This window comes from Pelodiscus sinensis, chromosome 22, assembly GCF_052426305.1.
Source record: "Pelodiscus sinensis isolate ZL-2025 chromosome 22, ASM5242630v1, whole genome shotgun sequence".
NCBI classification, from domain to species: Eukaryota; Metazoa; Chordata; order Testudines; family Trionychidae; genus Pelodiscus; species Pelodiscus sinensis.
This window is the reverse complement of record NC_143073.1, coordinates 9464837-9479418: the sequence shown is the minus strand read 5'-3', so window position 1 is coordinate 9479418 and position 14582 is coordinate 9464837. Positions and strand designations below refer to the sequence as shown.

At 56.0% G+C, this 14582-nt stretch overlaps 1 protein-coding gene across 5 annotated transcripts in view; it reads right to left on the bottom strand.

Moving 5' to 3' along the window:
- Positions 1–4653: 4653 nt before the first annotated feature.
- KLHDC9 (kelch domain containing 9) overlaps positions 4654–14582 on the bottom strand; it is a 32333-nt gene continuing 22404 nt past the window's right edge. The window contains exons 1-5 of one of the 5 annotated variants that reach the window (XM_089772610.1): positions 11209–11331; positions 8835–9383; positions 7812–7962; positions 7074–7272; positions 4654–4955 (exon numbers count right to left, since the gene is read on the bottom strand). In XM_089772610.1, the coding sequence (XP_089628736.1) occupies positions 4789–4955; positions 7074–7272; positions 7812–7962; positions 8835–9340 (1023 nt within the window). In that variant the 5' untranslated portion in view covers positions 9341–9383; positions 11209–11331 and the 3' untranslated portion in view covers positions 4654–4788. Of the gene's footprint in view, positions 4956–7073; positions 7273–7811; positions 7963–8834; positions 9384–9484; positions 9954–11160; positions 11181–11208; positions 11332–14582 lie in introns of those variants that run through there. The other 4 variants (XM_089772611.1, XM_006113921.5, XM_075906992.2 and 1 more) reach the window with 4 other exon arrangements.

Sequence of the window (14582 nt, the reverse complement as noted above, 5' to 3'; positions counted from 1 at the left end):
TCTCCATCCACTGCTGTATGGAAAATCGGGGGAGGGTTGTGAAAAGTTGTGTTGATTCACAGGGGCTGCTGTCCACCCTGGGACGCGCTGTGGCTCCCAGGTTGTTGTAGCCTGTTGTTCTGCTGCTACCTGCAGCTGATTCTTAGTGTGAGCAAGCAAGTCTGCATCCTGCTCCCAGGAGCCTGGCCAGGAACTGACCGCACGAAAAATGAATCAAGGCCGAGAGCCGTGGCATTGGCCGTCCTCTGTTCTTAAAACCCCACGAGACCCAATGGGCTTGGCTTGGCAGCATCTTCCCAAGGTCTGAATCTAGCCCTGGCTGCAAGGTCCCTGCTGGATGCATCTGATGCTCGCTGATGAAGCTGATTTCCTCTCCTAGGTAGCTCTTGCTGTGGCATTGACATCAGTGGAGGTTCTTGCTTGGCATTGGCAGAGCTGTGCTCTGACCTCTGACCTCTGACCCCCCACTGAGTGCTCCCACCCTCAGGTGTCAGGACTTCAGCTCTCCTGCAGTGGGATCCTCTTAACTGTCTGACACCTAGCTTGGATCCCTGGCTACAGCACTCTGTGGCTCAACTGTGCTCTCCCCCCACCCCCCTGGATTTGGTTCTCCCTTTGGACAGTGGGGGCCTAGTGATGAATACAGTGATTGAGCAACTTCTTAACCCTCAGGGTTGTTTATTTTAACAGCTGGAACAAAGTGTTCTGGGGGAATGGATTTCAAACCATATCCAGGTCTGTCAAACCATATCCTGGTCCATATCCAGGTCTGTCTTACCCTCCTCAAGCCAGGCTTGACTTCACACATGCCATGGGGGTCTGTGTGAGGCTGCATAATTCCCCCAATGATGACCTTGTCCCTTATATGCACACGTGCAATAGCCTAATTCTGGGTGTTGGCTTGTTGTGGGGGTGTTGTGCTTAAAGGCCTGTGCTAGATGGGAGCTCAGTCTGGCTGATCTGGCCTTAAAATCTATGGCTATGTCTACACTGAAGGGCTGTGTCTAGACTGGCCAGTTTTTCCGGAAAATCAGCCACTTTTCTGGAAAAACTTGCCAGCCGTCTACACTGGCTGCTTGAATTTCCGCAAAAGCACTGACTTCTTACTGTAAGAAATCAGTGCTTTTTGCGGAAATACTATGCTGCTCCCGTTCGGGCAAAAGTCCCTTTTGCGCAAAACTTTTGCGCAAAAGGGCCAGTGTAGACAGCTCAGATTTGTTTTCTGCAAAAAAGCCCCGATGGCGAAAATGGCGATCGGGGCATTTTTGCGCAAAAGCGCGTCTAGATTGGCCACGGACGCTTTTCTACAAAAAGTGCTTTTGCGGAAAAGCATCCATGCCAATCGAGATGCTCTTTTCTGCAAATGCTTTTAACAGAAAACTTTTCCGTTAAAAGCATTTCCGGAAAATCATGCCAGTCTAGACGTAGCCCAGAGTTTTTGCGCAAAAACTTGCGGAGCGTCCACACTACAAGCCCGTTCTTGCACAAGAAAAAGTACAGTACATCGTAAGAACACAGGGCTTTTTGTGCAAGAGTTATTCCTCTCCCCACAAGGAATAAGCCTTTTTGCGCAAGAGCTCTTTCACAAGAAGGCATGTGTGGACAGGGAACTAAAATGGCCCGTAGAGCTTTCTTGTGCAAGAGTGTGTCAAACACATGGCAGTGTGGACGCGCTCTTGCGCAAGAACTTTTTACACAAGAACTCTTGTGCAAAAAGTTCTTGTGCAAGAAGCCCGCAGTGTAGACATAGCTTATGACTCTGATGGCTTCCAAACTCTGGCTGTTTGGCTGTCCGGGTTCCCAGACCTCTTCCCAGCCTGGCACGGCTCTCTTGACTTCTCAGGTGTTTGCCGAGAAATGGCTCAGCAGGAACAGTTCTCGCCACTTTGCTGGTTATTCCCTACAGCTAAGCCCTTGTTAAACTAAACCAATTGATTCCCACGCTAACAGGCCAACATGTGGGGTTTGTAAATTAGCACAGAGCAGCTTCCCATGCATCACTGTGTAAAAGGATATTGCTTTTACAGCTCTTCTGGACTCGGAGGACATTGCGGTTTGGAACATCTCACTTCAATATAATCCCTGTTCAGTTCCATAAAACACAATTGGAAGATAGGAAGATCTCCCCAGCCAAAAACTTGAGCGTGTGGATCATATGAAATGTGTAGCCAAAAAGTGCAGTTACTAAGCAGGAAAATTAGCTGTGGCCTGGTGCTTCCTGGGGATGATTTAACTGTGTCAACCTGGACTTGCTGTGGCCACTGACTAAGGAAGGCAACTGAAGAGTTTGACATCCTGAACCCCAGGAGGCACCTAGAAACAGGACAGCCGGTAGGACAAACAAGCTGGGAGCTGGTCAAAGTTTCAAGCATGCTGCACTCGGCTCTTGAAGGCAAAGTGTACTGGCGGTTCGCACCCACTTTTGTTTTTCCTTTGTTGGGATGCCACCCAACCTCATGCATTTTAGTCTTGGCCTGATTTTAGAGCCAGAGTCAGTAAACTTCTGCAGGATGTTCCTCTGCTTCTCCCTAGACTCCTCAGCAACTTTGAGAGGTTCTTGCCAAGAATCAAACACACTTGGACGTGGACTTCAACAGGCTTTTGGAGGGGACTTGAACAATTTGGCAGTAGCCCCCGAGAGGAGGTTGAAGGGAGGCATGTGCCAGTGCCCGCCCTGCACCCTGGCTGCCTCTGGCTGCACTGAAGGCTCCAGAGCTCCTGGGACTGGCAACTTCATGGTGAAAATCCATCTGCATTAGCCCAAGAATGGGGGGAGCTGGGACGCATCCAGCTTTGGGAACTTGGAGCTGGTATGCTCTAGGCTGAGTCACTGCAGCCTCTCCACAAGCCATCCAGCCCTGCCAGGCATCAAAACAAAGTTAGCTATGGTGAAGTTTTTGGTTCAATAGAGCCACGGCTGCTATGTATTCTCCTGAGCTGACAGATGTGTGGTACTGTGCCCTTTATAGCAACGGCTCCATCTTTCTGTTCCTACCTTCCCAGCCTAGTCAAGCACTAGTGGTCAGTGGGCCATTGCTTTTCCAGGGCAAAACTCAGTTTGTAGTAGCAGGGGGCGTGGCATTCGTGGTTGACCACTCCAGGCCCACCTGTGGAAACAGCAATACGGGGTGGGGAATGGAGGCTGGCGCAAAGCAAGGAGTGGGACACGCTCTCCATGTTCTCCTGGGTGGAAGCAGCCGGGACACAATGTGAACTAATCCCTCTCAATTCCAGGCCAGGCCTTTGGAGCTGTAACCCTAGAGAGTCCATCCATGAGACCCCAGTAGGTGCTGCAATTTAGCCCAGTGTTTTGGGGCTTGACTCCAGAACCCTCGGGGGTGAGAGGGGCCCAGACAGACCTTGTTCTCCACAATCTCAGCAGAAGAAATGTAAGCTGCCCTTTGCAGACTTGTCCTCTCCATTGGCTCAGTCCCTGGTGCTTTGCTGAGCATGCCCTCTCCCCCACGAAGAGTGTGGTAGGCAGCTGTGGTCCGACTGTAGGGCGGGTACATCTGCAGGACCATGTGGCTGGCAGAAGCATCCAAGAGGGCATGATGCCCCTTGTCACTCTGAATTGGGAAGCACACACAGGCTCAAGTTCTTTTTAAGAGCTGATGAATGCAAGTTCCTTTGGCCAGGGGCTGTCCCAGCAGAGGATTGTAATTTACGAACACTCACATAGCCGACAAGTGTGAGAACATTTCTGCTGGTGACGCTGTGATAGCTGTAGGGAGGCCAAGCATCTTTCTCCTGGTACGAGTGGAGGCCTTGGCTGGCCATACCAAGTGATCTGCTGACAGCACGGCTTGAACCTGCTGCAAAACCAGGCCATTTGCTGGAGAGCACAGCCTTCTTCCCAGGCACTGGTGGTTTGGGCACTCGCCTATTCTCCCCCCTAGTCATTTCACACCGGGACTAGGGGAGGGCTGGGAACAGCTTTCTTTCCACACACCTGACTTCAGGGAGTCCTGAAGTGGCATAACAAGGAAGAGCAGGGGGGCAGTTGCCCGTGGGTGCCACGCTAGGGGGGTGCCAATTTAGTCCCCCTCCACTCCCCCGTCATCCCTCAGCTCACCTGCTCCTCCTCCACCCGCTGCCAGCAGCTGGAGTCTGCCTGCAGCCTGACCCTCCTCTGTCTCCATCCGCAGGTTAGTGCGTGTAAGGGCCCAGCCTCAAACTGGAGGAGGCGGGGAAAGATGTGGTACAAGCTCCTCCCAAGGTTGGGCTCAGTTGTGTGCCAGGTTCGGGGCCTTGCCACGCGGTGGTGGTGGGAGGGATGCAAATTTTGCCTTTGCCCCCAGCACATAACCCCCTTGTTATGCCTCTGGAGTCCTGGACACAGGACAGCCAGTTGCTTGCGCTGATGAATTATCGAGTGTATGGAAGGTGGTAACAGTGATCCATGTGGGGAGAGAACAGCTTCCTGCCCTTCCCCCAATCTCACTGGATCACCAAGACCAAGTTTCTTCCCTTCCCCCACGTACTTTTGCCCTGAGACATATCAGCACTGTCCCACCTGGCCTGCGCTGGCAGCTGCAGAGAGCTGACGGTGTGTTTGTTCCTAGAGACCAGCAGGCACAGGAGGGGAGGGGAGGTTCTTTTCTCCCCAATATCTCTCTGTGTTTGAGTAAATCCCTGGGGCCAGCACGCAGCTGGATTAACAAGAGGCATTTTTATTTCACCTATACAGAGCTGGCTCTCAGTCGATTGCAGGGGGCAGGCTATTGCCAGGGACAGATGGGGAGGGCGCCAGAGAGGAGAGGGACGTCCTCCTCTCTCTCCTTTTCCTCACTGGGGAGTCTCTAAGACACAGATCTCAGGGCAGGGGGTCTTCCCATCTGGGCCAAAGCCCCCCACAAGATAGAGCTTGTCGTTCCAAAGGCACGTGCGGTGCCCAACTCTCTTCTGGCCCCGATCCGCGCAGGGGAAACGGAACCAGCTCGGAGGTGAGCGTCCTGGAAAACACAAGGGGAAGGGAATAGCGGCCGCTGGGCCAGAGTTGATGCTGCCTCAGCCTGCCCGGTTATTTCCACCCCTCTGGCTGCGTCAGTTCCCAAGCTGCTCGCCAGGTCAGAGCTATGGTGTAATGCAGTGGTCTCCAACCTTTTTACACCCAAGGTCACTTTTTAAAAGACAGACCAAGCCAAACTCTACTGCCCCGCCCCTTCCTTGAAGCCCCGCCCTCTCTCTTCTCCTCCTCTCCATCACTTGCTATCCCCAATCCTTATACTGCTACTTTAAAAAAAATTCCCACCATTCCTCGCAGCTACTCACCTGTGCTGTTGCTCTGTGAGTAGTTGCTCCTCAAATGAGGAAATCTAATGTAAATGTACTGCGCAGGTGCTGTCTACACTGGCCCTTTTGCGCAAAAGGACTTTTGCCCGAACGGGAGCAGCCTAGTATTTCTGCAAGAAGCACTGATTTCTTACATGAGATCGTCAGTGTTCTTGCGGAAATTCAAGTGGCCAGTGTAGACAGCTGGCAAGTTTTTCCGCAAAAGCAGCTGCTTTTGCAGAAAATCTTGCCAGTCTAGACGTAACCTCTGTGTTTTGAAGGCACATCTGGCTCAACTCTAGCTTTTGGAGATCCTTATCCGGCCCCGTCGCTGTATGTCTGAAAGACCCCTAATTTTTTATGTATTTATCCTCACAACACCGCCGGGAGGCCAGGCAGGGCACTTATTCCCATTGTACAGAGATGGCATAGAAAGATGATGACCTTGAGATTCACAAAAGTATGTAAACACCCAAGACCAATGTTCCTTCTAATTTTTTTCCATCCATATGTGAAATAAATGTTATTATGTGCACCAAATAAATTTTATTATGTCCACCAGATGTGCACCACCAATAGAAACACATGCTACTAGCTGTAGACAGCGGAAGGTGCTCTGCCAATCAACTGGGTGGCATCTGCATCTCTCCTGGGCAGCTGCCCAAGTGTTCAGCTTATAGGGAACACTGCCTAAGACTCTAGGCTTAGGAGTCTAAATCCCAGTTTAAGGCCCCTCTGTGATTCACTAAGCCCCTGCTGGCCCCATAGGCAACTATACTTGGTACCAAAATGTTTGCAGGCAAAATTTCTCTTGGTACTTGCATTCTTGCCCGCCTATCCCTGCCCATAGGTGTCTGGATGCCCATCTCCCAGCTGAGCTCCTCAGAGAGTCACAAACCCGAGAAGACAGGTATTGTCCCACCCACCTCACACGCAGGGTCTGATCTGAGGTATGCTCAGAGGCCGCCTACCCCAGGAGCTGAGGGGCATTGAAAGAGCGAGACACCTCCCTCCCTGCCCCTTATAGCTCTTAGCCCAGTGATTAGGCTGGTCTCCTGGAGCATGAATAGCTCCTAGTTCAAGTCCCTTCTCCCCCAATAAGAGGAAGGGAGCTGACTGGGGCATTCTGAGTCCCCTAACCACCAGGCTCTAGGATGTTCCGAGGTGGAGCTGTTGCACTTCAGATAACTAGCGTGGTCAATGCAGCAGGGGACTGGATTCCTGACATCCTGGGTGAGCGTAAGCCCGCAGGCTACAGTAATTCCCATGCCTGTACTTTTTCTGTGGTCCAGCTTACAAGGAAACAACTCTGACATGAGAGGTGGTGGAAGCCCCCCATCAGTACAGCCCATAGCTCAGTGGCTTGGGGTGCACACCTGAGAGGTGCGAGGCTCCTCTTCCCATCCCTTCCCCGTATTGGCTGGAGGGGGGATGTGAACTGTCGCCTCCCACATTGTCTGACTTTTGGGCTAATAGATGTAAAGGAGGGGTCTCCCGCATCCCTTTGCCACAAGGAACCAGAGGCGCCGACTTCCAAAGAGGGGTCCAGGCTCTTAAGAAGCACCCCACTTACCAGGAACTCCCATTGGCTATCCTAGGTGCCTGACAACTAGCCTGCTGAATCATAAAGCCACTGCTCAGCCCCCAGGCTCCCTACACACCCTAAGGGGAGAGGCATCAACCACTCCTGTAGGAGCTGTTCCATTGTGAGTACAGGGGCTATGACACATGGACTCAGCAGTTCTGATGCCACCCTGTAGAGGGCAGTACACACACACACCCGTATTCCCCTTTCTTACTTGTATCGTAAATGTAGAGATCATTACAGACAGTGTCTCGCCCCCTCGTTAGAGTCTCCCCACCGAAGACCACCGCGAAGGGACCCACCACCGTGCAGGATTGGTGCCTCAGGCCTTTTGGAGCCTGCTGCGAGCCATGCTCTGAGCTAACCAGACGGGAGAGCTGTTCTGTCAGCATTGGGGCATGAATGGACTCTACCTAGGAGAAAGGAACAGGAAGGTCAATTTGTGGATTTGTGTTAATCTGCTCCAACCCCCTGTGTCTCCCAGCAGGGGGCGCTGTGGGGAGAGGGATAGGAGCACTGGCAGTGGGGGAATTCCCAGCTACTCCAGTCCCAGCCTTTTCCAGCAGGGGGCGTTCTGGGACATGGGACAGGAGCACTGGCTGTGGGGGAGCTCCCAGCTACTCCAGTCCCAGCCTCTCCCAGCAGGGGGCACTGTGGGGAGAGGGGCAGGAGCATTTGCAGTGGGGGAATTCCCAGCTACTCTAGTCCCAGCCTCTCCCAGCAGGGGGTGCTATGGGGACTGGGACAGGAGCACTGGCTGTGGGGGAGTAACCAGCTACTCCAGTCCCACCCTCTCCCAGCAGGGGGTGCTATGGGGACTGGGACAGGAGCACTGGCTGTGGGGGAGTAACCAGCTACTCCAGTCCCAGCCTCTCCCAGCAGGGATCACTGTGGGAGGCTGGGCAGGAGTGAAAGGCTCATTCCGGGACAGTCCAGCACCTCAGACACTCACGTGGATTTTTCCCTTGCCCCAGTGCCCGGCCACTTCGCACTCTGAGGAGTCACGGCCCCCAAACACCACCAGCTGGTAGCCACCTGCGTTGCAGAGCAGCATGGCCGAGTGTCCAGACCGTGAAGCTGTGCGTGACTCCTCCTCCTTGTACCTAGAGCACGGAGAGACATTATGCGTGCTTGGCAAGGGCCACCCAGCCCATTCACCATGCCCCAGTATACAGAGCCCTTGGACCTGAGCACCCCTAAAGGGGCGGAACCCACACTGGGCTAAACCAAAACCCTGCATCCCAACTCTCCTGGGCATCAGGAAATGATCATCCAGATCTCACACCCAATGGGCACAGGCCTCTCCAGTGCTGGGCACAGACCCATGGCTCCCTCCCCTACAGTCTGGATCTCAACTGAACAGCCCAGGGCTGTAGGGACCACATGCCATTAGGTGAATTCCTGTAATGGGGGCATCCAGGTCTGAGCCCACTGCCCAGTTTTATTCACTTGCCACCCTGCAAGGGGGGGGCACCTCAGCCTAGCTGCCCAATGTCAACGTGGATGTCTCTCGTGCCCCCTGAGCCAGAGGAAGAGTATCCAGGGGAGGAGATGGAAAAGCAGGAAGACAGGGTGTTCACAGGGCTCCTCAGAGAGGAATGAGAGCAAGGAAAGGACAGGACAGCACGGGCAGGGTGCACACTACATTAACCGGGGGGGTGGGAGGGAGAGCTGGCAGCCAGGGGAAGACAGCGCAGTCTGGCTGAGGGGACCCACAAGCCAGGCCCAAGTGAGGGATCCCAATGGCTTGGAGCTGCCTGGCTAGGCCTAGCTGGATGCCCCACTTCCTGGCCTCCTGTGCAGAGTGACTAGAACATCCATGCTTGGAGGACTCTGAACCTCAAGAACCTTCACTGGTGGGTGGGACCCTGTTGGCCTCTGGCTTTTGAATGAACCCCAACCAATCCCAAGGACCCTGCTGCTTTCTCCCAGAGAAGTGTGGGCCCCACAGCCTCTCAGGGAGGCAGAGACCTACCAGTATGTCTTGGTGGCAGGGTTGACACGCAGGGTGTAGATGCTGGCGAAGCGCCGCTGTGTACGGAGCCCCCCCTCCCTGCCCACCACCCGCAGCTCGTACTCGGAGATCTTGGTGCAGGTGTGGCTGCTGAGCCCCACGGGGGGGTCGTTGGAGGGCCCCTCAGCCCAGCGCTCCCACTGTCCCCGTTCAGTGTCCAAGCAGCACACAGCCGAAACCCTGCGGGCACCATCCCAACCCCCCACCACGCACAGCCAGCGGTCGGCCAGCACCACTGTGTCGTGGTGGCTGCGCTGGTACCCGCCATCAGGCGCCACCGTCTCGGCTGTCAATAGTGTGGGGTCAAAGGCTACCACGTCTCCCAGAGGGGCCTCCTTGGGCTGGCCAGACTTCAATCCCCCAAAGAGCAGCAGCTTCCCTCGCACCACGCTGCACGAGTGGTAGGCGCGTGCGAACAGAGCGTCTCGTACAACAGGCTTCCAAGACCAGCTGCTGCCTGTGGCCATCTTGCTGACTCCCACCCTCAAAGACAAAGCATGTGCCGTTCACCTGTAAGGGAAGCAGGGTGGAGTTAGTATGCCAGGGAGTCTGGACTACTGGTCCTGTTCCCAACTCTTCCCTTGCCTGCTGGGTGATGTCCAGCAAATCACCTCCCATCTCTACAGCAGAGCTGTCAATACTGTCCTGTGTTGTCTATTGAATGAGATCAACATCGCCCTCTGCTGGATGGAATCACAATGTGTAACTGTGTGTCACAGGCACTGCTTTGCTAAGAGTTCATGGCGATTCTCTCTCACCCATCTTGGCACTATCTTAGATAAAGGCTCCCTCACGCTGTAGGAACTGGGAGGCAGATTTTAAACTCTCTCTCTGGCATGGATGGATTTTGCCCTGTGAGTACCTATGAGATCCCTAACATAGCGCTCGTCTCTTGGAAGGACAATTTTGGAGAACTTTAACACAGATCACACCCACCTCTACAGTCACAGCTCCACCCTGACAGACACCCATATGCATCATCCCACTCTCATATGTACTAACATGCACCCCTCCGCTCCCCATCCCATGCACCTCTCCTCACCCCCATACATTCGAACGCATACCTCCCCATTCCACCCACTACCCACACAGACACACACCTCTCACCCCCATGTACCCACACCTCCCCATCCCACCCCTACACCTGCATCCACCCCCATCCCCACCCCTCCACTTGCAAGCACTCTCCCCACCCACATACACCCAACCTCACACCCCCCATCCCACCCCTACACCTGCATGCACCCCTCACCTACCCCCACACCTCCCCATACCATCTGCACACAACCTCCCCATCCCTATGCACCCATCCCCACACCTCCCCATCCCACCCCTACATCTACATGCACCCTCCCCACCCCCCCTACACCTACATGCACCCTCCCCACCCCACACACCTCCCCATCCCCCCACAAACCTGAACGCACCCTCCCCATCCCCCCCACACCTCCCCATCCCCCCTACACCTGCATGCACCCCCCCCCCACCACCCTCCCCATCCCACCCTACACCTGCATGCACCCTCCCCACCACCACACCTCCCCATCCCACCCTACACCTGCATGCACTCTCCCCACCCCCACACCTCCCCATCCCCCCTACACCTGCATACACCCTCCCCACCCCCACACCTCCCCATCCCACCCTGCACCTGCATGCACCCTCCCCCCCACACCTCCCCATCCCCCTACACCTTCCCCACTCCACCCCCATGCATCCCCACCTCTCCACCCCGTCCCCCACGCATTCAACCCATCTCACCCCCCTCCTCTCTCCTCACACTGCCTGCATGCACCCCCCCAGCACAGACACCTCCCCGCCCGCCCCATGCACCCCCCAGCACAGACACCTCCCCGCCCGCCCCATGCACCCCCCAGCACAGACACCTCCCCGCCCGCCCCATGCACCCCCCCAGCACAGACACCTCCCCGCCCGCCCCATGCACCCCCCCCCAGACACAGACACCTCCCCGCCCGCCCCATGCACCCCCCCAGCACAGACACCTCCCCGCCCGCCCCATGCACCCCCCAGCACAGACACCTCCCCGCCCGCCCCATGCACCCCCCAGCACAGACACCTCCCCGCCCGCCCCATGCACCCCCCCAGCACAGACACCTCCCCGCCCGCCCCATGCACCCCCCAGCACAGACACCTCCCCGCCCGCCCCATGCACCCCCCCAGCACAGACACCTCCCCGCCCGCCCCATGCACCCCCCCAGCACAGACACCTCCCCGCCCGCCCCATGCACCCCCCAAACACACCCGCACCCCACTGCCCTGCACTCACGACATCGCTCCACCCCCCGCCCGTGCACCCCCCCCCCTTCCCCCATACAAGGCGTGAAGGAGCCGGCGCCGCTTTCCCAGGCCGCCCCCGCGCAGCCCGGCCCTAGCAACCGGCCGCGGCCCGGCGCGCTCTGCGGCTCCGCCCTCGCCGGGGCTCTGAGGCTGCGGGGGAGCCGGGCGGGGCGCGCCGGGCCCCGGGGCAGAGCCCTGCGGCCAGGCGCTTTGGAAACCCCCCTGGGCGCCTAAACACCTTTTACAACCCCCCCCCCCCAGCCCTGGCCCGGGGAGGGGGGCAGCAGGGCCCAGGAGTCCCCCCCCCCCGTGGGACAGCGGGCAGGGGGGTGCACCCCGGTGCCTGGGGACCCTGGGCCCTTCAGGGAGCCCCAGCCAGCTGTGGAACTGAGGTTTACACTTCAGGGGCGGGTGAAATAATTGTCAAGTGATTCTCAAGGGAGGGCTCCTGTCCCGCTCGTTGGTGGCAAAGGAAATGCCCCGAAAAACAGCCACGGGTGACTAGAACAGCACCAAGGGCAGGCGGAGCTGAGACAGGGGAGCTGAGCTCCCCAAGAAGCTGTCAGCAGAGCCTCATGCGCCCTGTGGGGTCTGTCTGCAGGAGCGATGGGCACTAGGGGACATGGGGCAGCTGCTCCAAAGTGGGGGCCAAAGAAGGCCTCTTTTCCTCCTCCGGGGCATGAAGGAGACTCAGAAGACAGTTCCCCAGATGTTCTCGCAGAGGACATGGTTTTGGACAGGGGTGCAAATGTTGAGTTGAAAACCTTGAACAATGCACCTACCAGTGACGGGGCAGCCGGAGTCTGTATGAGAAACCAGAGCATCCGTTCAAAGCGAGCAATGGTGAAAGTAACTTAACATTTCTTACAGGTACTGTCTTACAGGTCTCTGCCAGCTCTTAAAATAGCTCCTTGCTGGCTTTTGCCGCAGCTCAGCCAGCTCTTGCTGGAGCTGCGATCATGAGCACCCACTCACTTCCACCTCTGTCTGTGGAATGGCTAGTGTTTCGCGGCAGGAATTCAAAAATATTTCAAATGCTGTCTCTGTAGAGTACCTGCAACTCCGTTAGTACCAGGATGTTGACGAGACAAGATGGGTGAGGTAACACTGTTTACAGCGCTTTCCACACCGCCAGTGTTTTGTGTGCATAAATTGGGTGTTTACTGTAGAAACTCGGGGGCCTACGGTCCAATGGAAAGAGACTAATAAGAAAAAGTGAGGTCTTCCTTCAGGGCTTTACATGCAATAGCCCTGCGGTGGAACTCTGTTGAATGCTTTTCAACATGGCCAAACCACCTGTCTTTGGTTGTGTGCAGAAATTTCACAATGGTCATGGGAAGGGCCCCATCCACCACCGCTTGCTGCCCCTGGACAGGGAGAGGGGGAAAGGTAGAGGACACAGAACCATGGGAGGTAGCACATTAGAGTGGGAATGTCCCCATGCATAGAATTTGCTCCCCCAAGTTAGAGGTCGGGACAGATCAGCCAAAAAGAACCCCTCAGTGTCAAAAACTGCTAGAGTAGCAGATTGCAGCAGCCTGGTACCTGCCATAGGTGATTCATGGTAGCACTTGGGAGGTGCACTGCCCCTGGAAGTCCCCACCAAAATGTTAATTGCTTAATGGGGTGCCCCCATATATCCCGCTGTCTGGCCCTCCCTGCAACCCCTCCTCTGCAAGCACCAGTAGCCCCTGAGGGGGGATCTGGTGGTTAAAGTAAGTAGGTGGGGAGTCAGGAATCCAAGTTCAGTTCCCATCCATGTGATAGTGTGTGAGGGCTGGGTGATTAAAGCTGGAATTCTTGGCTACTGTGGGGGCTAGTGGTTAGAGCAGGATGCCAGGAGCTAGGACTCCTGGGTTCTGCTCTCAACTTTGAGGTCCAGTAGTTAAGATGCAGGAATCAGGACTTCTGGCTTCCTCTCGCTCCCTAACTTTGCGTCAGGTTTTTTTTTCTTGCCCCGTGCCTTGGTTTCCCCAACTGTAAAATGGGTGTAACAAACCCACGTCTCGGGGAGCTCGTGAGGCTCTATGCTCTGAGGTGTATGAAGTGCTTTACTGCCTGACTGTCCCATTTCGCTGGTCTGCACCACCCTGGCTTGTACATGAACAGAGCTGAAACCATGTCAGAAGTAGGTGCCCTGGCAGAACATTAAAGACTCTTTTTGGGGGAGGAAGAGCTCGCCATGGTCTCCTTGCTGCCATTGCCCCTTCCCGTCAACAGTGCAGCATCCTGCGTGCCCCCCATTGCACTCCATCCCAGAAGCAGCTGCATCCCCATGTAGAGGAGGATTTTGCAAAGGGCCTGAGCAATGGTTAGAGTTCTTATACCCTGTCCCCTTGTCTGATGTAAGATTGAGTCCCCTGGTCCAGGCTCCAGGGGTTGGCCCAGCCTAGCTCTCAATAGCACAAGCAATGAGGCTGCGGGGATGACCCACACAGGGGTAGGACAGTCCCAGGGCGAGCACCTTGCGGGATGGCTGCTCAGCTGTGCAGCCTGGGGTGAGCTTAGGGACGGACGGTGGGTGGGAGATAGGGCGATGGATGCAGGGGGATGGGGGCAGCTAGACAATGGCTGTGGGGAGCCGCTGGATGGGGACAGAAAGGGAGGGCAGCGGGACATGGAGCCACCTACAGAGACTGTTTACTATACACAGCTCTGCTGGCTGTTTGATGCTGGCTCTGAGCGCTCTGTTTCCTGACTCCCCTTCCAGTGACCTCCAAGCTCTTCCTAGCTCCCTGGAACCTGCTCAGGTGAGAACTGGTTTCAAAGCAGGAGGGAGCCAGCCCTGGCCCTGTCCTCTCTGCCTTGCTGCTGTGTAAACCTATGTGAAGGCAGGGCACAGCCCGGGTGACTGCTCACAGCCTGCCAGCCACGGGGCAGAGGACAGACAGCGCCTGAGACGAGCAGGTAGGAATAATTCTCTCATCTGCAACACCACTTGCAACCCAGCCCTTTAAGAGTAGTCGACTGGGAATCAGGACTCCAGGCTTCTATCTCTGTATCTGTGAGGGGAGTGGTGTCTAGTGGTTGGAGCAGTGGGCTGGGATTCAGGACCCCTGGGTTCTGCCGCCAGCTTTGGGAGGAGGGGAGTGTGAGTTAGCACAAAGAGGACTAGCAAACATGCCCAGGCCAGTCTTGCTGTGACCCAGACTCTGGCAGTAGGACACAGGAAATCCTCTCTCGGAGAGATTCCCCACCCCTGCTCAGGGAGTTTGTTTCCCCAGAGCACAGTTCCAGGCCCCATTTGTCATCACTCTAAGCCTCACTCCCCTCCCCAGCACAGAGTCTACATTTTCATGATTACTATGGAGTTTCCCAGCCTGGCTGGCTGACGCCCACGGTCATTGCTGACAGCCCCGGGCATATCCAGAGCCTGCAGTAAGCTAGGCCCTTTCTTCTGAACTTCTCTCA